General features: G+C 44.8%; 1 protein-coding gene and 1 long non-coding RNA gene across 8 annotated transcripts in view; one reads left to right on the forward strand and one right to left on the reverse strand.

Moving 5' to 3' along the window:
- The window catches only part of SCN8A (sodium voltage-gated channel alpha subunit 8), a 165,247-nt gene that overhangs the window by 25,314 nt on the left and 113,872 nt on the right, over positions 1-26,061 (reverse strand). For 4 of the 7 annotated variants that reach the window (XR_012078339.1, XM_072972773.1, XM_072972774.1 and 1 more), the window contains exons 10-18: positions 23,739-23,871; positions 18,519-18,757; positions 15,116-15,289; positions 12,687-13,043; positions 10,587-10,649; positions 9,401-9,871; positions 8,746-8,863; positions 8,082-8,236; positions 5,033-5,206 (exon numbers count right to left, since the gene is read on the reverse strand). Coding sequence is in view for 6 of the 7 variants with exons in the window: in XM_072972773.1 (XP_072828874.1) it covers positions 5,033-5,206; positions 8,082-8,236; positions 8,746-8,863; positions 9,401-9,871; positions 10,587-10,649; positions 12,687-13,043; positions 15,116-15,289; positions 18,519-18,757; positions 23,739-23,871 (1,884 nt within the window). In the remaining variant the exon portion in view is untranslated. The remainder of the gene's footprint in view (positions 1-5,032; positions 5,207-8,081; positions 8,237-8,745; positions 8,864-9,400; positions 9,872-10,586; positions 10,650-12,686; positions 13,044-15,115; positions 15,290-18,518; positions 18,758-23,738; positions 23,872-26,061) is intronic. The other 3 variants (XM_072972777.1, XM_072972775.1, XM_006202995.4) reach the window with 1 other exon arrangement.
- Positions 20,483-22,472, forward strand: LOC140700117 (uncharacterized). Its single transcript, XR_012078340.1, has 2 exons — positions 20,483-20,563; positions 22,145-22,472. It is a non-coding gene; the product is annotated as an uncharacterized lncRNA (long non-coding RNA).

Genomic DNA, 26,061 nt, shown 5'->3' on the forward strand with positions numbered 1-26,061 from the left:
TTAAGCCAGACAAATTTAATGGTACCTATGGAAAAGAATACAGATAAATACACACACTCCACACGGCTGCCCCCTCCTCAGCTCATTCACCATGGATTTCCAACAGGGACAAGCTCTCTCACTCCTGGTTGACAAGAAACCATTTGTTTGAGAATTGGATGAGTTACTACATTAAGAAGGAAACACATTCGGTAAGTATCGAAACTGACTTGGCAGTGCCCAACAAGAAAAGGACCCGGTGAAGAAACTTCTGGACAGAAGTTTGGGTCTCCCTTAAAGTCATTCTCTCTCTCACTTTTAACTGCAAAAACGCTTCCATCTTTTAACTATAACCATGACTCCTTCACGGCCATGAGAATTTGGGTGGGTCTGGACAACTCAGTGCATATATCCTCTTATACCCCATTCGATCTCTCCTGAACAGTCCCAAAAGAACAGGCCTCAGATCTGTCCTTCCCAGGACAGTCTTTCTATTACTCTCGTCATCAGAATTAAGAGTTCGAAGGGTTCTTGGAAAAGGTTTTAAAATTGTATTTATAGATGAGGAAATTGAGACCCATACACAAGAATCTGCCCAGTGTCACACTGGCCATTCTGGAGCCAGGATTAAAGGCCCACATTCCTGATCCCCAGGCCGGAGCTCCTTCTCCCATGGAGAGGTCATCTCCCCTACAGGCAGGCTGGATGGCAAACCCCAGCAGAGGATTAAGGGATCTGAACACCCTGAAGCTGAATACGTGGCCATCCTGGGGAGAAGCAGTCTGGGCTCTAGGCCTAGTGTCAAGGTCAAATGCTTTCCTGCTCTTCCAGAGGCAAACTCACCTATTACCATGCAGACCCCTCAGCTACACCTAGGGCTACCTGGGCCTAACCTGAGAGAGAGACGGAGCTATTCAGGGGCACCAGACCTGAGACACCTTTTGTTAGAATGTTTGGGCTTATGTTCCTTAGAGCAGTATTTCCCTTATATTGCATCAGAAATTCTTTGGACACATTAAGATGTTCCCATCAACAATTCTTAAATTCCTTCTACTGGGAAGTAGTGGTTACAGACCTGCTTAGCCTAAATTGATATTTTAAAGCAAATTTGGAGGCAAAAAAAAAAAAAAAGAAAGAAACAATCCACAACTTAACTTTCATTTGTTGCTAAGGGATTTACTTCTTGATTCTGTATCTCTGAATTGTATAAAACACTTAAAGAAAAAAAAAACAAGACCTGTATAATTAAGCAGTAGGCTGGCAGGGGTAGAATTAGCAGGTCAGTGACATAGTGAAGGTCAGGGATGAGCAGGCTCAAAGGTTTCAGTTTTAAAAAGGGGTGTGAAGCTGCAATTACGCCTGTCCTCATAATCCATTAGTGTAGGTCTCTTCTCTGGAGTCCCAGGCAGGATCCAAAGCAAATCTGGCATTGCCCTCTAGGCTACTGATGTTCTCTGAAGGGCAGATGGTTCAGAGTTTAATTTCTGTTCAAAACAAGGGTCTCAAAAGTCTTATCTAGAACACAGTGGTACCAATCAATCACTCTCGCTCCATCATCAATGGTAAGAATTTACACGGAGAAGTCTTTTGCCCTTATTGCCAAGTGCAGCCAACTCTTACCCCAAAGAATCTAAAATCGCCAAATTCTTAGTGAAACCTTAATAGGTCCATCTGAAGATAAGCTCTTTTAATCAAACCTGAGTTCAAAATACCCGGCTGAACTTCATCCTATGAAACCATGGCAGTAAAGACTGAGAAAAGCTAAGCCGTGAGTGGCTACAGACCCCATAAAAAGCAAGAAGCCCCCAGCTCTTTGCAGGGAGCAGGGGGTGATTTATATAACAAATAGGCCTAAAGTTGGAAGAAGGGTAGATGAGGTATAGATGCCAATTCAGAGGCTGGCTTTAAATGCTGCCGCTCAACTGATCAACCTGGCCAGGATTTCCCAAGTCAGGATCAGTAAGTAAGGGTCCTATCTGGGCTACCCCTTAGCAGTTGAGGATGGTTTTATAATCTCCTGAGTCTCCATGTTAAACCCCCACTGGAGACAATCAGAGCACTGCTTAAAGTATACTTTAAGGAAAGAATCAAACCTGGGGAAAAAAAAAAGGAGTTGAGGAGAAGTCAAAATCCAGGGTATCCGTGGCTGCAGGCATAGGAAAAAAGGGAGAGACACTGGGTGACTTTTTCAAAATGACATGAACATTTTCAAATGGAGAATGTTTCAGTAGTCTGAATTCAGGAGGTGAGTGGTCTCTGGAAGTTCCCATCCCCGGAACTGATATGCTGGCTAATCTCCGGATGTGATGGCGTAAATTTCCCTGGGAAAAGATGACAAAATTCTTTTACAGGACAAGCTCTCCAGTGCAGCCAAGGACCTGCGTAAAAGAAAATGTTGTCTCTGGGCACTCCCGTGGCTTTCAGACAAAGAGTTAACCTTGGAAGTTGTCTAGATTATCCCCATAATTCTAGAAAGTACTTTTGGCAGCTATAAGGGGCAACAAGGAAGAATGAAAATCTGTTAGGGAATCAAACATGGTGATGAATGCAGATTCAGACCTCAAGCCACCGGCGGATGAAATGGGAGAAAGAGAGCCAAAGATGCTGCTAAATTAGGACCTAAAATTTACACCTGCTGGATGTTCTAAAATGCCAAAGGCATGAGACATTTTAACTGAAAGGACAGTGAAAACTCTTGACAGTTCCAGGTGTCAGTTTAAGCCATATTCTCCATCCACGGCTCAAAAGTGGCTAACGGGGCAGCCTTGGTATGGACGGGGGCTGCCCCCACTTAGCACACTCTGCTTCACACTGCGCTTGTCTGTGTCTACATCTCATCTTTGCAGCCCTGTGACAGGAGTGCCCTTGTCTCCTACTCTCTGTGTCCCTCACAACACCTGGCAGGAGACTTTGTGTTGAGGATGCTGAATAAACATTTGATACGTGAAGAAATGCATTGTTCTGTCCGAGAGAGCACAGGAGGGTCCTGGGCGAGCCTCGTTCTCAGAGGGCTGGATTCCCACTAGCCTGGAATCAGGTCAGAGTGGCCCGGCAAGCCAGCGTGAGCCTCTCAGGGGCCAGCACCAGGCCTGCCTGTCCCCTGTGAGCCCCAGTGGCTTCTGGGACAGTTCTACACAGAGAATGGTATTTCATTTATATGTGTTCACTAATAACTGTACAGAGGTGTTCTCAGGAGCCAGTGTCAAGGCCTTACGTGGCACTGTAAGAATCCAGCAACTCCCTAAAGCGAGGGGGGATTTAAATATTATTGCCAGTTGGCTACATACCTTTATCATGCTTTTTGTTTTCCTGCCACCAAGTATAAAAAGTGCTAAAAATATCTGCTAAATAAATGGTGATGTGCAGGATTGTTAATGCTTTTAGCAGCTTATCTGGGTACAGAGGAATGTGGGATACTGAATTATACCCTTGATTGTGGGGCTGCCCTCCCCAGGGAGAAGAGGAGGAGAGTTCAGGTTGGAGTGGACAGGAGGCAGTCACCGTGGGGAAGATTTGTCCCAAAGCACAGCTCCCCCAGGGCTGTTGGAAGTGCAGAAGAGATGTATCTGTCTGAGTTCTTGGGAGGTCCAGAAGATGAAGGGCTTCCAGGACTCCCAAGGGTGTCCCGTCTGACTCCAAGTGGCCCTGAGGAGCTACAGTAACACGAAGACTCCAGGGCACCTTCCCTGTTCTGTGCAGAGAGCTAGCCCAGGGTCACTTTAGTTCCCTGGGCCTTATCCCAAGCCTATCCCTTAATTCTCAGAACTCAAAAGCTTTCCATTTGTGGGAGGTCGAGGCCCTTCCATCACAAGGTGCTGTCAGCGCTTGCTGAAGGGAGTGCTGATGCCTCTCGCTAGGAGGGTATCGTGCTGACAACCGCTGGGGCAGCACCTCTCTGGTTCACTGTAAGGGCAGACAATGACCCCCTCACCCCACTTTAGGCTTACTTTTTGGAACGGGGAATGCAGACAGGAGGATGGTGACAGCTCGTGGAAGGGGTGGCTAACCGTGCAGACACCGTGCTGGGGAGGGAGCGCAGTAACAGGGCAGAGAGCGTCACGGGTGCAGGGCGCCGCTCCGGCTGTGTCCCTGCCACTCCGTGCAGGATCCCAGGGCGCTCTCTAGGCCATTCACCACATAGCCAATGAAGCCTACATCCTAAATGTACCAAGCCAGCCTCCAAACACTCCACTCTCCTGGCACTTCTCAGCCCTCAGAAGGAAGTGAATTCTCCATTGGCCCTGCTCCTGAAATTCCCAATCATTCTTGTCTTCAAATGCTGATTTGGCTGGAAAAAAAAAAGCTTTAGTGACTACACAGAATAAGAGGCACCCATCCATGGTCAGAAGACCCAACAAGGGCCAAGTGCTGGTGGGTGAGAAAGAGTTACAGACAGTGCAGCTTCCACTCTGAAAAGTAACACGGGAGGGAAGGCCACCGAGCCTTGGAGATGGTCTTGAAACCTGGAGGGAAAAAGGATTTTTTAAAAAAATGTTTGATCACCACTGTGGAAATGGCAATGTGTGGGAAGAAGCGGGGTCTATTTTGGTGTAAACTCCCCTCTCCCTGATAGACTGACTCGTTCAGATGAGTCTGGTATGAAGACCTGAATTGGATGGAAGTATCCATGGGAACGGTCAGCAGGGGAGTCTACCCGGCCCCACCAGCACCTCCGTCCCACGGCACCGCCTCAGCCTCTCAGCCCTCTCCTGGCAGCAGAAAGAGGACACCCTGCTGGTTTGGGGCAAGAAGCCTCCTGTTCCCAGCCTAATAACAAGGCTTTGACACAAGGGGTTCCACTCCCCATTCCTAATCTCTGAGTCTTCTAAGCCAAGCCACCAGAGTAAAGAGCTGGTTACTTAGTCCCTGGGAACCTCAGAGGCCCTTCCCAAAGTTAAGATCCGAGTGCTCTGAAAGGCACTTTACCCAAACCTACATCTACATCTTGTCCTACACCCTGGGCCCCCTGGCAACTCCAGACATTCAAGGAAGGACAATCCCTGTTTTTGTTTTCCTGCTGGCAGGGGTGGGAAGTAGAAAGCAGGACACGTACAGCCACAATGAGGAAGTCCAGCCAGCACCAGGCGTTGGTGAAGAACTTGACGAAGCCATAGGCGGTCCACTTGAGCAACATCTCCAGGATGAAGATGTAGGTGAAGACTTTGTCAGCGTATTCCAGGATGGTACGGATGGTCTTTCTCTGCTCGATGTAGATGTCCTCGAAGGCCTGAAAAAGAGAAGGCAGCTTCCTGTAGTGCCTAAAGGTAAATGAGCACACGGAGTACCGCCCCCGCGGCAGCCCTCCCACCTGTGGTGGGCCCATCACCAGCTTCCCGTCTCTTTCACTCTACTCTCCTGCCGCACGTGGCTTTTTTTTTTTAAAGTTTTATTGAGACATAATTTGCATATCACACAATTCAACTATTTAAAGTATACAATCCAATAGCTATTAATATGTTCAGAGCTGTGTATCCAGCACCAAAATCACTTTTAGGATATTTTTCATTACCCCAAAAAGAAATCCCATACCCTCCAGTCTCCTGATCGCCTCCTAGTCCTCGGCAACCGCTAATCTACTTCCATCTCCACAGATCTGCTCCTTCTGGACATTCTGTGTAAGTGGTATCATATAATGTGTGGTCCTTTGTGACTGGCTTCTTTAACTGAGAATAGTATTTTCAAAGTTCACCCATGTTGAGGCATCCCTCGGCACCCCTCATTTGTCATTTTTTTAAATTGATGAGTAACATGCCAGTGTATGGTTATAGCACTTTTGTTTACCCTTCATCAGCTGATGGACATTTGTGCTGTTTTTACTTTGTGGCTATCGTGAGTAATGATGCTGTGAACACGTGTGTGCAAGTTTTCACGTGGACATGTTTTTATTCCTCTTGGAATACCTAGGAGCGGAGTGGCTGGATCACTTGGTAACTCAAGTTTAATTTTTTGAGGAGCTGCCAAACTGTTTTCCAAAGTGGCTACAGCAGTTTACATCCCCAGCAGCAGTCTAAGAAGGTTCTGATTTGTCCATGTCCTTGCTGACACTATACACATTTATATGACAGAAGATTTTCTCCTTTTGACCCCTGACACCACAGAGACAGGTGGAGGGTTACAGGGCTGGAAGATACCCGGGGGAAGAGACTCTTAACACTCCTTCCTTTCTCTGGGACTCCCGAATGACGGGATTCCGTGATGCGGAGGCCTGAGCCCTGGCGCGTGCAGGGAGGTGGGCTACTGGCGTTCTGCGCTGACGGGAGGGAATCCCTGAAGCATGAGAAAAAAACTGGAGCTGGGACAAAGGGTCCATGCCCTGCAGTGGAGGCGCCTGCTCTGAACAGTTCCAGAAGGAAGGACAGAGTCGGCCTGCCTGTAGACTCTCCTTCCAAAACAGAGGCACAGGGACAGCAGGCGCGCCAGTTCATCGCCGAGCAGTGGGGACAGAGCTCATGCGTCCACAGTCCTTCTCAGGGTCTCAGTAAACGTAAGTCCTCTCCGCTCAACGGGAAAGGCTCCAGCTTCTGCGTCAAGCTTCCCCCGCCCTCCGTCTGACCCATTCTCTAACCCGACGTGTGTGAGATGCTGACACTGGTCTTCCCATCACTCGGGCTCTACTCCCCCCTGAGGTCTCCTCACAACCACATTCTAGTCTTTTCCTGGCCATTTTAGCTGTGGCTTCACTTCACTATTCTTGGGGCTCAGGCCCACTACTGCGCAGGGTCTTCATGTCCTCAGCCCAGGGCCCCCACAGGCAGCAAAAAAGAAGGCTGAACACTCCTGTTCACTGCTGCTTTTATTTTCTTGGAGAGATGGGGAGAGAAGCATCCGAGGGGGAGACATGTCCTCTCTTATTTTAGGTTTTTGTTCACTAGATTTGAAGAACAGTGATGACAAAACAACAAAAGACCCTCGTCCAATCCCTGGCCTGAGTCTGCTCCTCCTCTCACAAGGGCAGAGCCGTGCTGTCACCGTGGGGGCCTCCACAGCCCCTCGGGAAGTGCTGAGTGGAAGTGCTGAGTGAATGCCCGTTGATGCAGTAAATGGCCCCGGGGGCGGGCAGGACGGCCGGGCTCCCCTTTGCTCAGATCAAGCCTTCCAAGTCAGCTCTTCCGCCTCCTGCTCTGGTCCTGATGCTTCCTGCACAGACCTCCCCTGACTTCCCCTGGTCCTCCCCACGCGGGGCACTTCCTCCCCACGCCTCTTACTCTCCTGCCTCACCCGTCACGGAAACTTCCCAAGTCACTGGGGGATCTTTAACACCAAAGCTAGGATTTCTCTCTTGCGATTTTTTGCTTCCAGATTAGGCTTTGATTCCACAACTACATGAACATGCCCACCTTCTTTAAAAACACTTCAAAACCCTGCATTCTCTTCCTTTCCCTTAAGCAGAAGAAGGAAGATGTGTAGCGTCTGTAGTCCCTGCTGTCCCCAGAGCTACCCAAGTAGGAAACAGCTCCCTCACACAGCCGCTGTCCAGGTCTCCTCAGGTAGAAATCCAGCTAAAAACGAAAGCAAACGCCAAGAGAACGTGTGCTGGCCGGGAGGAGCCTGCGCGTTCGGTGCCCGTGAGCCTCGCTGATCAATGACCAGCACTTGCAAGCACGTGAATATAGATAACCCTGTACCAGAGATCTGACTCTGAACATCTGCCAGCGCCATGGGATCGCCGAATCCAGCAAGCTGTGGGGGCAGAGCGGGCGAAGGAACACCACCTCCCTTCTATTTTGGGCAACTGAAAAGCCAAGAATGAGCGATTCAGGGCACCAGGTGAGAAAAGGAAGTTCATTTTAGGAAGTGGTTTAGAATGGGGCAAACTAAGCAGTGAAGAACTTGGTAATAATGTGTATTCTCATCCTGATCAAAAGGTGGGGTCTTAGGCTTAAGAGGGATTGTGCCGAGTCTTAAGATGAAGATGTGGACATGTGAATTCTAGCCCCAAAGGCTAGAAACACCAGCCAAACACTTCAGTAGGTCATTGTCCTTGGGGCCACAGCCAAGCTGTGTTCTCAGAGGAGCTGGGCTTGGGTCCACCCAGTCTTTCCCACAAATTCCTATAGCCCGTCCCCAGCCAGTCCCTCCTCGTCCTCTCCCCTGGACCTCACCAGGGCGCCGCTGCTGAGCAGAATCATGAAGATGATGAAGGTCTCAAACCAATTGTGCTCCACGATGAGGAAGCAGGTCTTCCGCAGGATCCACCAAGACTTGCCTAGCCCTTCTTCAATGTTGACCTGGCAGCACTTGAATCGCTGGACACAACCTGGCACCAGCGGGAGAGGCAGGTCAGACCGAGGGACGTGCCCTGCCCAGGGCTGCCCTCTCCTCCTTCTCCCAGGCCCCACCAGACGCTGCCCTACCACACAGCCAGGAGGACAGTGGCCGAATCAGAATGTCTGACTCAGAAATGGAGAGGGTGGCAGGGCTGAGGCTATGCTGCCAGGCTACCAGGGCAAGGCCCTCTGGAGTTGGGAAGATGTCCTATAAAGCAGCAGCGAGTGGGAGGAGAAAAGGGCGGTCAGGAGGCAGACACAGCCATGACAGAACAGGCTTTTCTAACGGAAGTTTCTGAGCTGATGTCAAGAGAAAATGGCTAAAGAAAAGTCTGAGAACAGAAACTTGTTACAGAAAAATCACATAGGGAAAATAGTATCAACTTCCCTCAAAATGATGAGGTGGGGAACAAAGGCCTTGAAGGTGGCGCTGACCCGGGAAGACACCCGTGAGCAGTGCGAGTGCCACACGCTCAGCCCCTCTCCCTGCCCCCCTCACCTTCCGTGAAGCAGGCGTCGGGATCCAGGTATTCTTCAGGCTGTTCCACAGGGACTTCTTCTACTTCTGGTTTGATATCGATGGTGCTTCCTTCAGAGGAGCTAGTATCATCCAGTTTCTAGACACGCAAGGAAAAGCGAGATGAGCAACTCTGCAGCGTCCTGTCCCCTCTACACTCACTATGCCGCTACCTTTGGTACAGAAAGCATACCGGCTCTAATTCTTATTACACACTCATCATCATCCAGGTCATCACAGGCAAACAATCACTATGGGGCCCTCAAAACTTGTCAGGATGGGGTACAACATTAAAGCCCCCACACCGATGACAATGATCCACCCTAAACAGAATGTGGCTATAGGTCGGTGTCAGTGATACAGCTCAGACAGATTAATGGCAGGGGAGTATTCAAAGGGTTTCCTCCAGCCTCTAATCTAGATGATCCAGAAGCAATGGAGACAGATCTGGGAACATTCTCAGGAACCCAGCTCATCTAGAATAACCATGGGGGTGGGTAGGGTTGGTTCTCAAAGTTGAGAGTGGGCTATTCCAGAATCTCTCTGCCAGGCCCATGGCTGAACCAATCTCTGGAGCGGACAAAGCCCTGTTTGTTCTCACATAGGATCAAGACTGGTTTCTAGGCTAGGACCTTACATCTTTGCTGCCTTCAGGATCCGACTCGCTGCTAACGTCCTCTGTGTTGAGGTTCTCAAAATCAGACTCGCCTACAGCAATGGGCACTCGCACGGTCAAGTTGGGGTTGTTGATGAAGGACATGTGGTCCTCATCAATGATGTACTTCTCCACGCTGCTGCCGATGCCGCTGGTCGTGCCGTTGCCATTCTTCTGGAAGTCACCGTTCCGGTGGATGTCGGCGCCGGTGTGGTTGGCGATGCAGTTGGCCTTCTTTTCATACAGCTCGTCCAGGGGTTTCACTTCATCGGCCTCACGCTGCTTGAAGTGGGCCTGCATGAAGGCGTGCACTTTCAGTTTGGTCCAAGCCACACCCTTCTTGATCCGGATTACTGAGATCTGCAGGTTGTTCATTTCCCCATCATCATCTGTGGCTGCCAGGTTGTCAGCACTGAAGGAGCTCAGGAGCAAGGCCAGAAACAGGTTCAGCACCTGTGCCAGGAGCATCAGGAAAAACGGGAGTGAATGTAGAACGGTATTAGGTAAAGTTATCCACTAAACTAGGGTTGCAAACCGGAAGCCCATGAACTTATGTGAAAGACTCAAAAGTTCCTACTGTGTTTTGTTTGACCCACATATTGTTTTAAATGCTCACGTCACCAGGTGGGCATTTTGTTTGGTCTTGGCTATAATACAAGGAGTTTAGCGCCCTTTTTCTTGGTTCTTTCATACTTTTACATACATATATATGTACCCTAACATATACTGCTTTTCTTATAATCAGCAAAAGCAAAGGCTGTATCCACTTTGGAAGGAAATTCCCCCAAAATAAAAACAAAAAGGTGGGTGTGGATTACTGGGGAGGACCAAAGAGTGCATAGATACCATGTGTTATGAGCTGTAAATGTCTTGGAGGACCCAGGTTGGAAAAAAAATTAGGCTTGGAGAGTGATACTTTCAAACAACAAATTCAGAAGGTGGAACTGAAATATATTTCACGTCATTTATCTTAAGAATTAATTTTTTTGTTTTCCTAACATTTATCAAAATAAAATAGCTTTAACAAGATAGTGATGGTGACTTTCGTGTTCTGTTGTATATCTAACTGTCAAGCCATCAGAAACAAGCTTTATTGATTTACACTGTTTTTTCCTATTTTACCACATTGGGCATTAAGATTAATTAATTTATTTTTATTAAGACTTACTTTTGAAAAGTGGGAGAGGTGTTCACTTCTTGATCTACACCTGGCCCTTACTTTGTCACACTTCTGAAGAAGAGTAAGGCATACATTTTAGGTGGAGATAATCATATGTGCAGAGTGGCAGAAATGGAAACAATACATGAACTATATGTATTTAGATTCCCTGGGCCATTTGTAGAATTACAAAGGAATATAGTTGGTAAAATGGGGGTGAGTTGGAGAGGGCTCTGAAGGCCAGGCTGAAAGATCTGAATTTTATTTCACTGGATCCACTACTGGTCCTTGAGTAAAGGAGTCACCCATGATGACAGAGACTTGAGAAAGTCACTCCTACTGGCTACATACAGAGGCGGGGACTAGGGGTTAGGAGACTGTTACTTGCATAAGTTGATAAGGGTCTGGATTAGGTTATAGCAATCTCAAACCGAAGCATGCAGAAGACTCTCCTGGGGTGGGATGCTTGTTAAAAACAAGCATTTCCTTGGCCTCACCTGAAAGATTCTGATTCAGTAGATCTGGTGTAGGGCCTGGGACGTGGCCTTTTTTAATGAGTGGAACTCAGGTGACTGTGATGAAGGTGGTCTTCATCACAATTTTAGAAACACTAGATGTGTTACAGAAATGGAAAGGAGGGGGCAGATCTTAGAAATACTATGAAGAAAAATGGAGGTACAGAAATGCTAAGGAGAAATACATATGAAAGATATCAGATATCTATCAGGAGCGGAGAGAAGAGTCAGAAGAGACTTACAGATGCCTAGAGACTAGATGGGCAGAAGGACTGAGCCACGGGGAACTGGGAAAGGTGTCACAGAAGCTGAAATGATAGTGGCATGTGCTCAGCTATCTGTAGACAGTCATGGGGAGCTGTCCTTGAGACAACTGAGGACAGGAGACTAGAGGAAGCGTGGGAGGTCAGGCTGGCAATGCCAACCCCACTACCTACCAGTAGGCAGTAGCTGTGTTCACTGAAGGAGCGGAAAGACTAGAGGTTTTGGGACTGAGGGGAAGGTGGCTGGGAATGGAGAACGGGAGTGAATAAGAATCACTACAGTGTTTATTTTTATAGTCCGGTGAAAGAACAGGGTGCCCATGGCTGGTCCAGAGGCTGGTGAGTAGGAACCCCTACTGGCATATGCTTCTCTGTGGCAGAAAGAGGAAGAGAACTACTATGGATGAACTTACGAGGGCTCATCTGAGTTTGCCTCCTTCCAGCTCGCCTTGCTCTACACTTGCAAATGGGCTTTGGCCTGCTCTGAAAGATGAGTACTTGTCAGACCGTAGTGTGCATGTGAACCACCTGGGGATCTTGTTAAAAATGCAGATACTGGTTCAATAGTTCCAAGGAGGGGCCTAGGATTCTGTATCTCTAATACACTCTCAATGACCTCGTTGCTGCTAGTCCTCAGATGATACTTTGAGAAACAAGGTGTTAAATCTCTACTGGTGAATGCTCTATACACAGAGGCAGAAGACAGCAGGTGGAGAGATGAGAGTAAAGCAAAAAAGAGATTTGCCATTTACACAAATGAGATAAAAACCTGAGATGGTTCAGATGTGTAGCTGCCAATGGAGGGCAGTTTTGCCCCTCAAGGACAGTCGGCAATATCTAGAGACATTTTTGGTTGTCACAACTTGGGGTGGAGGGGTCACTACTGGCCAGTAAAGAGCAGAGGCCAGGGATACTGCCAACAGCCTACAACACAAAGGACAGTCCCACAACAGTAGAGGCGAGGCTGAGAAATTCTGGTTTAGATGAAGGAAACTTCTGTAGCATAAAGAGCACAGACTTTGAAGTCAAGGATGTAATACAAGCCCTGACATTTACCAGCTGTGTGGCTTTGGAAAAGCCACTTAACTTTGCTGAGGTTTGTTTCCGTAACTATGGAAAATGGTTGACAGTTTGTGGGGTTCATGACCCAGGAGGCCTCTGAAGACAGCAGTCTCCTTTCCTTCACCTGGACTTTAGGGTTCTTGGGCCAAGAAAGAATAAAAACCAACACAGGCATGGAAGGCAGTAGAAAGACTAAGCAGACTGGGCTTCTGGGTCAAGGGTAAGATGTTCAGAACAAAGAACAAAAAGTTCTACAAGTTAGTACTAACCACCAAGTTGCCAATAACCATGACCATCATGAAGACAATGAGGCACATGGCCTGGCCGGCCACCTCCATGCAGTCCCACATGGTCTCGATCCACTCCCCGCACAACACTCGAAAGACAATGAGGAAAGAATGAAAAAAGTCATGCATGTGCCAGCGAGGCAGTTCACAGTCCTGGTTGATCTTGCAGACACACTCTTTGTAGCTCTTTCCGAAGAGTTGCATCCCCACCACGGCAAAGATGAAAACAATAATGGCCAGCACCAGGGTCAGGTTGCCCAGGGCACCAACTGAATTTCCAATAATCTTGATCAGCATGTTCAGGGTGGGCCAGGATTTGGCCAATTTGAAGACTCGGAGCTAAGGAAAAAGAACCCAAACAAAACCCAAATGATGCTCGATCCATTTATTCTTATCACATGGCTACAATAAAAACACAAAATTAGTATGATCAGCTCAAATTTACTGCACACCCTTGGGAAATTTCCAGGACTTTCTAACAGTACCTTAGACTAAAATAGGAGAAACTGAGGCACAGATAATGGAAAATGGATTAACTGTACAGCAAGTGAAAGATTTAGAACTAAGAACCAAGAATACTGCCCCTAGTCCCCTGTGTTAGTCCCTGGGTCGATCTACTTTTTATTTTATTTAATTTTTTAATTTAAAAAATTATTTTATTTATTTTTTGGGTGGGAGGTAATTACATTTTCTTATTTATTTTTAGAGGAAGTACTGGGGATAGAACCCAGGACCTTGTGTATGCTAAGCATGCGCTCTACCACTTGAGCTATACCCTCCCACTCTGATCTACTTTTTAAAAATTCATACATGAACATATCCTTTTTCCACTGATTTTCCTTTGACTTCTCAAGGGTCATACCAAGGAAAATGTGATTGCAGTGAACTAAAAGATCAGTTTGGTAAGGATAGTGAAAATAAGTCATCTATCTGTCTCCTTAAAAAAGCAAGAATTTAAAAATTCTACATATCTCTCTTTTGCTTGCCAGTAAATAATCAATGGCTGATGTGAAACTTTGTGATATGCTTGGAATAACCCAGAGGAGAAGCACAACCCCCAAGTAGGGGCATCTTATGAAAACGGACTATACTGATATTAATTTAGAGGGCAGAACTTCTGGTATCTGTCAATCACGACGTTTCTGTATTTTGTAATTAATCACAAGGTCTTGGCTAATAGCCTGAGAATTATAGTGCATGAACCCCAAGAACAGTGATCATTGTCATAAGTCATAAGTTAACGACTATCACATGATGTAATAGGAGTTCTGGTAGAAAGTAACAGCACTGATTTGAACTTTTTTTTTCTGTTGAAAACCTGAGCCTTACTGAGAGTTCCAGATTTACCAGGCGTTGCTCTGTGCGTAATCTGGGTCACTCATATTTTCTCCCTTTCTGACTGGCTTTTAATTTATTAACAATATTAGTGCTATGGCTTCTATCTCTTAATCCTTCACTGTGTCTTCTAGGTAGTGAGAACTATTCTCGAAAAATCTACCGTGGGCTGGATCCTAACCAAAGACGAGTAAGTAGAGGTTCCAGAAACTTGGCAGATGTTATATGTGACTTGGACTGAACGAGATCTCTGTTTTACAAATAGTTTCACTCTTATTCAACTTTCTTTCTTAGATATGCCAAATATCCTGATGGAAAAAAAATCTGTTTCAGTTGAAGTGCTTAGGTATCTTCCCAACAAGGAGAAAAAAACCTAAGCCATTTCCGATGCTTTGTCTAAGTGGGCTACCCACAAGGTAACTCAGCTTCTCAAGGGATTTAATCAGGACATCACTTATGCCTATGCTCACAGGAAGAACAATATCCTACTCTGAGGATACTGTTATTCTATCAGAGGCATTTTAGTAATTTAAATATTAACTTCTTCAATATATTAAAAAAATCCTTCTTAGCTAATGACTGATAATCAACCACCAATTTCAATATAATTTTTAAAGACATTATTTTATTCTCATTTTTCTGGAAGGGATCACCATGACAGAAGAAATGAGGAGAGCCATCTTAGAAAAAGAAGAAATTTTTGCCACTTCAGGGAGATGTTCAGATAAAGAAATTGGCTCACTAGCAAATCCAAATTAGATCTCAGAATGGCCCCTGGGTCTCCTCCTTCTTCATCTTTTAGATTAACCATTATTGTCTGAGGAGCTTCAGAAAATTGATTTCCATTTGTTGACTGATTTTAGAAACGACTTTCTATATTAGGTAGTTAGCAGAGAAGTTTTTAAGATTTAGCAGCCAAGACAATAAATAGTAGCCAAGACAATAAATAGCCAACTGAAAACAGGAGAACACAGCTAAGGACTTTTTAAAAAATCATCAGATTAACTTATGCAAAACTTTTTTCTAGTAGCTGCAAGATAGGAAATGTAAAAAGAAATTGGAGAAATATGGAATACCAATCGGAAAGATCGCAGCACCGAAAGCCCCTCCACGTCTGCTAGACCCAGTTCCATTAAACTGAGGGAGACAATAAATCCGTCAAAAATGTTCCAACCTTCTTGGAAATAATAGTAGGGATCCATGGCTATGAGCTTCAGGAACATTTCCGCTGTGAAAATTCCAGTGAAAACCTAAAGAGGGGAAGGCAGGGGGTAAGAAAAAGAAATAATAGAAAGAGAATGCTTTTGTCATTATCTTTGAACACGACACGCCCAAGCAGCCTCAAGCCAGCCTTGGCCAAATGCTGCATCTGGGGACATCCGTGCCGGGGATGTCCCCTCACAGGATGCAGGAAAGCCTTCTTATCTTTCTCTTGAATGAAGTTCTCTGCCCCAATGTTCCCACCTTTGTTGCCAGAAATACCCAATTCATATCGCTCAAGAGTGCAGCTGAAAAATTATTCTAAGCAATCTGGAATATCACATAGGTGACTCCTAAAGGGTCAGCAGTCATTTGAGTGTACATGCTTGGGATGTTGGCCTAAAAAAAAAAATCACTCGTTGTGTTATGTTAGAAAAATATAGTGTCATTCCTGATCTGGTATTACGTGTTGTATCAAATACAGTCATATGCTACAAGGTTTCTTACTTGAAATGGTAAAAGTAATAAAACACTTCTACAAGTGTGCAAAGTATAGGAAAAACATCCATAGTCTCACCAGCTTGCATACAACTATCATTTTAATGTACTCCTTTTCTGCGTTTTTGTTTTTCCCCAAATACATAGATGTATTTTGACAGAGTTGTAAAACTGTAGAAGACACAATACCTTGGGTCTTGTTTTTTACTCATCATGACTCGATTTCTACACAGTTTCCACTTTTATTGCTTGTATGATATTCTATTGGGTAAATATATCCTCAAAGAATTTTCTTTTGTTGGAGACATTTTTTTCAATGTGATCATCAATGATATAATAATTGTTTCAGATTTGGAGCTTATTAGGTACAAGAATGACTTCTTCCCTATGTTACCTGACTCCCACCTTTCTGCCTGTCAGAGCATCTTGTGTTTCCCAGGGCCCTCTGTACCCTGCAGGCCTCAGTAACATACCATGCTGGGAGAAAGTAAAATTCCATTAACGCCAGTCTTGACAAGACCGCTACTCTTATTCTAGGCTGAGCATGTAACAGCAGACTCTTATTGAATACTGTTTTTAGAGGAGGGGACTTTATATGCAACATTTAAAACTCATAATAAATTAATATTTGTGACCACCTGGTTACCAAGTTTACATATGAAGGAGTTTGAGGAAAACTTAAATTAAATTAAAAATAGTGAAAAATAGGGGGGAGGGTATATCTCAGTGGCAAAGTGTGTGCCTAGCATGCGTGAGGTCCTGAGTTCAATCCCTGGTGTCTCCATCAAGAAAAAGAAACAAATAAACCTAACTACCCCCCTTAAATAAAAAAAAAGTGAAAAATACTTAGATTACAGGTGCTTGTTTGGAAATACACTGAATTCATGTGCAGCAATTACAAAACAGAATGACTTGATGAAAAGACATCAAAATGAATAAGCGAGCTGGAAATTTTTGGTGTCCGTATATGTTTCCACGGTTGCCTACTTTTCTAAATTGATGACACAGTATTTTTAAAATGGAAAGAAAACGTTCCCTGAAGAGATCCAGGTAAGCGAAATCAAAGTTCATAGTGCGAGCTAAGCACCTACAGACGCTCCGTCTCAGTGAGGCTGGGAAAGGAGGGGCAGCTCGTCAACTGCTGACACACACTGTACCCTTAGCGTAAGCCCATCAAAGGGTTCTCTACATAGAAGTGTCAACCCGCTTAACCCACATTAAGTAGAGACTGAGTCTGCTGTCCCACTGGTTCTCGGTGAACACACAGGAAGTGCTCAGTAACAAGCACTGGCTGACTGACCTCGGAATATCTATACTGCGGGAACTCTGGTTCTTGAGAGAAAATCAGAAATGACAGCCATGTGATGCTTCTTTCAATGGGATGTACAGCCTCCAGACGCCTGGCAGAGACGCCTGTGGCAGAGGTCGGCTACCGTGTTGTTTCAACACACAGTGTGCTCCCTGCGTTTGGGGCTTGGGTGAAAATAAATCTGTAACCATTGGTTGTATGAAGGAATTACGTTTTAAAAAATGGAGAGGAGTAGGTTTACGGTTATCCTTTCGATGCCAGTCTTATTTGCACTGTGATATGCTTTTTGAGGAAGAGAAAAAAGAATTACAAGCAGCGTATCAACAACTATATATAAATGTCGCTCTTGTGAATGTCATCAAATATTCACTTGAGAATTTATGTTCTAGTGCAGCAGCTCTCAAAGTGTGGTTGGGTATCCCTGGGGTCCCTAAGATCCCTTCAGGGGCATGAAGTCCTCTCCCTTTTCCAATCATATATCTGTGTGAGGTCAGGTTTACACCCTACACTTCAACCAAAGGGATATATCACAATGGGTTAAATACAGAAGCAGGTAAGAGAATGTAGGATATTCCATTAGACCAGACATGAGATTTGCAAAAATGCCAAAACAATGCCATTTTTTTTCCTAAGAAAATATAGTTTTTCCTCATAAAACAGCTTATTTATGTAGTTGTCTAATTGGTATAGTATTGTGATTTTAAAATAAATAGTTCAGATTTTTCTTGGTTTTAATTTCAAATATGGTAAATATTAAGAGATGTAACTCTCATAAACCAAGCTCCTTAGTTAAGAATATAAAAGAGTCCTAAGACCAAAAAAATCTATTTTTTTATACAGCATACGTATCTTCTAAAGAATATAAATTACACTGAGGACTTAAGCCAAGAATAAAATAAATTTGGCACAGATCAACTAATGGTAGAAACTGGACGATAGCTCAGAAGTTGGACTGGAGGGGGAAATCAGCCTAGAATTTAGAATTTCAAGTAGATAGTCCCCATATGGATAATTAAGATAGGACAATGTGGGCAAATGTATTGCTACATTTAATGCACTAAAAGAGCTCTCCTGTTTTGTGGTGGTTGTTACTGAAGGTGAAAGGGGAAGTGATTTGCTGGAGTAATGCAGGAATCAACGTGAGAAACAGAATGAGAAAAAAATCCAGAAGTCCTTGGCTCAGAATGCTGAAACCAACCCACTGTACCATGCCTCCCATTCTGTCACCATGGCTGGTTTTCTGCCAATAGCTCCTAAATGACGTCTTCAAAGTTCTGCAGAAAGAGGAAACAGCCAAGGGATCACAACAGTGAGCAGAAGCGGCTGGGGCTGCGGCATATGTGGAAGCATTTGTCTTCCAATTAACTATGACTTTCTTTTCAACTCAACTCTACGTTTCAGTATCAGAAAGAGATGTCCTACAGGCAAAACCCGTTCAGATCATAAAATCAGGAGACAGAGCTCCATCTTACCAGATTTCCTACAGCCAAGACATGTTCAAACTGTGGCGTCATAGGATGGTGCTCCATTGCCATAAACAGTGTGTTCAAGACGATGCAGATGGTGATGGCCAAGTCCACGAAAGGGTCCATAACGATCAAGTTCACGATCTCTTTCAGTTTTATCCAGTAGGGGTGACACTCCCAGATGAGGAAAGTGTTGGCAAACTTATACCAGCATGGCGGGCACTTTCTCTGAGACTCTTCCAGCTCTGCAGTGAGTAAAGAAGAGAGGTGGCCTCACTCGGGAGAAAGCAAAGGGGTTGGGCTTGGTTGGTTTTGGTATCACCACTATTGTCATGAGCACAAAGGTAGCAGGAGGGCTGACTTTCCTGAGAATCTCTCTCAGTTTCCTTTCTCTTGAAGGCAGAGAGGAGGCATGGTCAATGCCAGGCCCCATCCCTGTTAACAATGATCTAGTTATAACAAAACTCAATCTATCCATTTGGGGAGCATAGCATAATGGCTATGAGGTTGGCCACTGGAGTCCCCGGTTCAACTGGCTTCAACACCCCCAAGTGTGTGATCATCAGGCAAGGTCTCCTTGACGCTTCTGCTGCCTCATCTGAGATGGCACTGACTTTACAGGTTATAGGACTGAATGAGTCCTATATGATCTTCATTCACTAGTGAAGGATTAAGTAGTTGACAGCAGACAGCACAGTGCCTGGCACAAGGTAAATCTTCAATAAATGGTAGGTATTTTATTATGCATTATATCATTACATTATTATTGGAGAAGCAGTCAAAAGCACAAACTCTGAAGCCAGACATACATGGGTGCAAATAACAGCTCAGACAATTGCTAACTGTGGAACCCTGAGTAAATTACTTCATTTCACTTGAGAATTAAATGAGCTAAAATATAGACATAAAGTGCCTCAGAACATCCTAGCATACAGCAAGTGCCATGGAAGGACTTGCTATTATTATTTATTATCTTTATAGCAGAACTAGCATCGTCAACTAAGCCACCACGTGGAATGTCTCTCTTACGTTCTTGAAGATACTCAAGTTCATGATGCCTTAGGAACGGAAGTCACATTCCCTCCCCTGTGCTCCTTCCTTCCTCTTCCTTGTCTCTCCTCTCCTCTCTCTTCCTTTCTCCTTCTTTTGCCCTTTCGCCCTTTCCCAGCCTCATCCTTTCCTTCTCAATCTTCTTCCTCTCCCCCTCTCTCAGTCTCTTTCTTCTTTCCTTTTTTCTCTTCTGTCTTATTCTGCCTCTTTAGTCTGTCTCTCTTGTAGAAGCAGAACCTGTTTTTTTGCAAACAAGATCTTCTGTGACCCCCAACATGCGAAACAGACAAACCAGGAACTGCTCTACTTGAGGCAAGAGAAGCTTGGAGCCCAATTCTCCCTTCCCCGAGGAACTTCCCTAGAATTCTAGGACTCTGATGAACCCAGACCGAAAGTCACTGCACTAGACCTTACAAAGATTAGGAAAGACGATTAGACACTAAAGGCAGAGAGCCATTCAGCTACAGCATTCTAGGCACGAGGCCCTTGGTAACAAGGCTCTCCTCAAATTAAATGTGAAATATAATGGCCGGCATTACAGAAGTTCCAGAACCTTGATCTGGAAGGATATTCTTTGAGAGGTGTAACTTTGAAAACCTGTCAGCATGAAGATCCTTCAAGGCAAGGTCTTGGTTCTATGGGGTTGGATTAGCTGCATCTCCTACCTTCCTGGCCCCACTCAATTCTGCTAACAAAATCAAATCATTCAGGGAATTTTTAAAGTTTCCCAACACTCCACCAAGAACAAGATGGCTGCTTTAAATCAGTCTACTCCCCCTTTTCCCAACCAGCTGGATGGTGCCCATGGTGATGGCTTTATTTTAGATGGGGTGCTTTGGCTGGGCTTCTGATTGGCTCCCTGGTTGCTAAGAAAATGGTTGCCTTGGTTTTTCAGATTTAAGGGCCACAGTAAGCGCCACGTGGGAGTCTGCGTGGGAAAGGAAGTCTGTGAAGAAAATTCGCCTTGGCTTCTTCCTCATAGAACTCCCTCCCTTTCCAAGGTAAATTTAGTTTTCTTCCCAAAAAAGAAAATGAAAAGGTTCTCTTATTTCCATAAATTCTTATAGTACATATTTGGAAATTTGGTTCCGCTCCTTTTTTTAATCTCCTCCTTTCTCCAAATGTGTGCTGTTCACCAGCACGTGGAGGCTGAAGCAGCAGGTTGACGTCTCCAACGGTTGACACAATTGTAATGCTTTACAATGAACTAGGCGCAAGTCCTTGCCAGACAGCCAAGGGGTTTCCCCACCCAATGGGGCACCAAAAAGGGAGACTAGATGTCTCTTACCCTCATTTACCAAGACGGGAAACTATTATCCTCAGGATAATCTTTTCTGTTCCACAAAAACTAAGACAATGTGGAACTTTGGGAGCTAGAAAAGATCAATTAGGTGAATAGGGAGGTTTAGAAATTAACTCACGACTTTGCCAGCTGTTACGGCCCCACATGCTTGGAATGGCTAAGAATCTGGTCCGGGTGAACGGATTAACATACGGAAGTAGGAGGGCCAAAAGTCTGCGGGGTTTTCCTTAGTTGGTTCCTGGGCATTTTCAGGGAGGTTACTGTGGTCCCAACCTCAGGGGCACTGGGAAATGTTTTCAACCTTAGGATTCCTCCAAGATGGTGGTCTTAGAGGACCAGGAGGTTTTTGGAGGCAGGGGCTTCTCTCAGCTCAATTCAACAGTGCGCTAAGCATTAGGAATATGCCGATGAGCAAGAGTCACCACCCCACCAAAGCTCAGAGCGGCACCTGGAAAGGCAGACATCGGATAAGTAACTGCACTGACACTGTGAAACTGTTTTACCTGAGAATCGACGGTGCTCAGTACCATCATTGCTTCCTCGTTCCTACTTCAACTCTCTCCTCCTCTCCCATAGCTTTACTGCTTTGAGGAGAAGTAAGACCACATTACTCTCAGCCAAGCCCCCATGCCCAGTCCTCTGAAATCTCCCCAAGGCTTATAGCTCTGCTGACTGTGAATTCTGCTGAGTTTACTGGATCCTGGTGAGTATGTTTGTAATAGGATGGAGGTGAGGCAGAGCAGGCACGATCTTCTCATTATTTACAGGATTCTGGAGTTCTCCACTGTGGTTTCTAAAGCATTAGATAAGAACCTGCCTCTTTAGCTTTAAATAATAATTATTGTAATATTTGGATTAAAATAATGTCAGAGTTTCCGAACTGAAGGTCCAGTAAATAGAAACAATTATTCACTGACATTGGCTTTCCACGTTGTAGCAATCGTTAAATGCAGAGGGACCGATGGTTAAATGGGACTGGATCTTTCTTAATGTTCTTTAATTCCCTCTCACATCATTCAACTCCAGCCATTCATCGTTCTTCGCTGAGAGCAGTTCTGCCTCATCAGCTTTAAAACAGGGAGTTAAATACTAGGAGGGGGATCAGAGGACTGTTGGGGCAGGCAAAGGCAGGACAGGTTCAGGCTATGTGAACAGTGGGCTGAGGGAAGGGGGAAGAACTGGAGTGGTTTCCGACTCAGGAACACAAAACAACCCCCACCCCCCCACCCCATCCCCTGAGCTACGTCTGCATCTGCTGTTTTTATGTGTGTGTTGGTAGGTGGAGGGTGAAGAATGAGGATGGCAGGACAGAAAGGGAAAGAAGAGGAAGAAACGGGAGTAGAAAAAGACAAAGGAACGATCCAATGGTGTGCACCCAGCTCAGTGGATGGATAGAAGCGCTAAGGCCTCCAAAAGGAACCCCACAGCCCCAACACGCCTCCCTCAATTTCAAGCACAACAAAATTCCGTTCAACACACATTTTCCGAACATCTGCTTTTGCCAGACTCTGTGCTGGGCCACCGAGGTAATCAATAAATAACCCTGCACTGCATGGACGGTCCTCCAGTTCGGATGTTTTCACCAAGAATAAAATCTGCCTGTTGGAGGTTGTTAGTTTTTCTTTCTCAACTTCTGTAGATACTCAGAGAAACCTTGCCTTGGTCTCCAAGGGAAGAATAAAATTAGCCAAGGTTCTTAAGCTAGTATTTCTTATCTTGGAACTCTTATGATCTGCAGTTACTCACCTGCTGTCTCAAACTATAAACTACAAAGCTTAAAGATGTTCTATCAGACAATGACCTCGCTGGGAAGTAAAGAAAACAGGAATAAATGAAGCTGTTCAGAAGCTGAAAGCAGTTAGTTCAATATTCTTTTTACCTGATACGTTCTCAAGATGAGCCTAGGTTTGGTCTAACTCCTTGCCCACGTGTGCGGATGTGAGCACCCCAACAGGAGTTTTCAGGTCATTTCTGGGGATTCGCCTTTCACTACAGATGCCCCTGCTCAACACACACACAGACACACACAGTACAAGTGGTATTGGGCTTAAATGACTCAAAAAATAACTTGTCCCAAGGACGCTAGAATAATCTGAGTCCCCTTATCTCAGGGACTCTGGTTACTGCTGGGTCAGCCTGGGTGTGTGGACTCCGGAGAAGTCCACAACTGGACAGGAAAGGGACAGCTGCTAGGGGACTGTGGTGTGGGGAGCACTCAGCTGCTCCTCAGCCTGCCAGGCTGTGTCACGGGGGAGCCCCCGATACTGAGTTCAGGTTCTGACAGCCACACCACTGCAGGCATGCTATGATGCAAGGGAGGCTGCCCTTCCCCTGCGGCACAGACGCTGACCTGAGAGGGGTTTCAGCTTACCTGGCCACACATCCAATACGTTTATGGATATGTGGGGGTGTCTAAAGAGAGGCAGAAGTAGGTGCAATCAAAATGCACAGTACATTCATCCTTAAGGGAAAACCCAAGGTGAGTAAGTGGCTGAGAAGGAAAAGAGGAAGGTGTACTTGGTGATGGAGCACATGGGGGAGTTTCATCATCTTAGACCGTCACGGTTCTTCAGTCCATGCTCCCCTCCGCCTCACGTCATCCCATTGGCTCCTCGCAGACGATTACAGAGACTTCTTGAGATCCTCTAGCTACTCTGATGTTGTTCCTTCGTACTTCTTACCTATCTGTGTACAATGCTGGCAGCAGCTTTGAAATCCCTGTTGGATTCTCAGCATGTAGACTTGGGATGCCGGTTTCTATAACCAGCAGACTCTACTCCTAAAGCTCAGAGACAATTTTTGCAAAACTCAGACCAAAAGACTATATTTACACTTATCATGCACACTACGTATTTACATCTCAGGGCACATACCTTCTACTAGTGTGTTTGTAACCACGCTCAATATACTGTTGATCCTGTCTTTCCGCCCATAGGAAGCTAGCTGGTCCATGGAAACTAAAAGAGATCCAGGGCCTTTCTTCTTAATTTCCACTTCGGTTGTAGCCTGAAAAAAATATCAAATTGGGTGAGTAAAGTCTAATAAACATTAAAGCTTGGCCTTACTGGATACAGTCCAGAGTGTGAACAAGAACATAGGCTCTTCATTACATCTTCTTACGTGGATCCCACAGTCCTGCTCTCCTCAAGAAGCACAGTGAAACGGGATGGCCGTGGATCACCCTTAGTTCTACAGATGACAAGACCAAGCTGTTTAAGTGTGTACAGAATCTACAATGAGCCCAAGACTCAGGCTGGGACCCAAATACCTCATCTGCTCAATTCCAAGCCCAGAGTAGGAAGACCAGATTCCCTGGGGCAATGCCATCAGAAGGAGACCCTGAGTTTTTGCTGCCCTCGTCTCATATCCACAGCACTTGGGTAGAACTGGACCACATGAAAAACTAAGTCAAATTCACCTCTACTTGAAAGCTCTTGAAGGGCCAAGTCCCTGACCACACTGAGTGTTACAGGCACTGTTTCCGCCACGTGCAGGAGCACCACCACTCTACCAAACTGTCGCTTCCAAACGTTGAGCCTGGGCCTAAATGAACGTTATCAAGTTGCAGCTCCACCCCAAATCTCCGCCAAGCCACTATAAAGAAGTATGGTAAGGCTTTGCTATCTTAATTAAATACATTGCCTCATATATGTTTATCTTGCCTTTTTACATTTTTATTTTATGAGTCAACCGGTGACGTTTAAACTCCCAAAGAAAGGAAGAGGGCAGAAAACACCATCAGATGGTTATACAAAATATTTTTTACATGCTTCACCTGGGTAATACCAGTATGGCAGATTATGGGAAAGGGCTTCTTAATGTCCCTTGCTTCTGCCCTCTGTGCCAACCTGAATATTCTTCATTAGATCAGGCTTAATGGGGTGGCTTAAAACCTAGCTTTCTGGTAACCATGTCGTCCACTATAACAAGTCACCCATATAAACATGGCTGCCCCTTCCACGTGAAGGTAAGAGGGCAGAGACAGTCACCATCCTTCAGAGGACAGGGAAGACACATTTGTATGAAGCTAGAGAAGCAAGCTGTCTGATTTGTGCCAGAATGTTTTGAAAAGAAAATAATTTTCTCTGGAGAACTATATCAGAAAGCCTTTCTATTCTTACAAATATTTTGATTTTAAGAACCACACTGAAGAAATTTCCTGGAAGATTACAATTCATCCTATCACGGTGTCCTAGCAAACTGTTTCACTGATTCAGAGATTTGTTCACCTTAGGGTTTTGTTTTATTTTGTTTGTTTGGCAGAGCTACAGAAGAAATGGAAAGGAAAGCAACTGGTTTCCTTGGGCCTCGCTGTATGCATTACTACATAAACATCTATATGTGTAAGAATGACTTGTTAACCATTACTTCTGGTCGTGATAAGGTGGATTCCTTTGAGAAATCACTTTTTGCTACAATTCTCAGCCTGATAATCATGACATTTAATAAATGAAGTTAAACTACTACATTTAAAAAATGACAATCATCTAAAAGTGAATCCAGTAAGTCTCCATACAATGGACATTCTTATTTCTGGCATTTTTTGATTCCATACTTTTCCTGAACTGCCTCCTACAAATCTACAGTAGACAGATTTCATAATGCTGATCCCCAAGCTACTGTAAGATCCAACAACTGGCTGATTCATCAAAGAAGGATGAAATTGCATTTAATACGGCTTTGGTACTAGTATGGCTACAGTTTTCTGGGCTTGCTGGATATAATAAGATATAAATTCTTCAGACTTTAAAAACGTTAATCTTAAAAAACAAAATTAATGAAAATTCTATCTAAAAAGACCTAGTCAAATCATTAGATTATCATTTGCTGATACCTATTCCAAAGCTAAAACAATTTTTAGCTTGGATTAAAAAAATTCACATAAATTAAAGAAAAACTCATCCCCAAATTTAATATTAAGATAGAACAATGATTATTTATACCTTTCTATGTAAAATGAAAGTAAACTAGAGTAGAGCTATGTGGAGACAAACTTCTGAAATACCAAACATTTGGAACATTTATTCCAGAATCCATAATAAAGTGTGTTATATAACTATAATCTCTACTGTACAACAGCTTAAGTTCCAAAAAAGAAATAAATGAAAGAAGATGCCAAGAAATAAAAATTTTAAAGCCCATACTTAGGGAACTTTAGAGGGTAAATAGAGAAATTCATTAGTTATCTTTTTACAA

Source organism: Vicugna pacos, chromosome 12 (genome assembly GCF_048564905.1).
Source record: "Vicugna pacos chromosome 12, VicPac4, whole genome shotgun sequence".
Taxonomy (NCBI): domain Eukaryota; kingdom Metazoa; phylum Chordata; class Mammalia; order Artiodactyla; family Camelidae; genus Vicugna; species Vicugna pacos.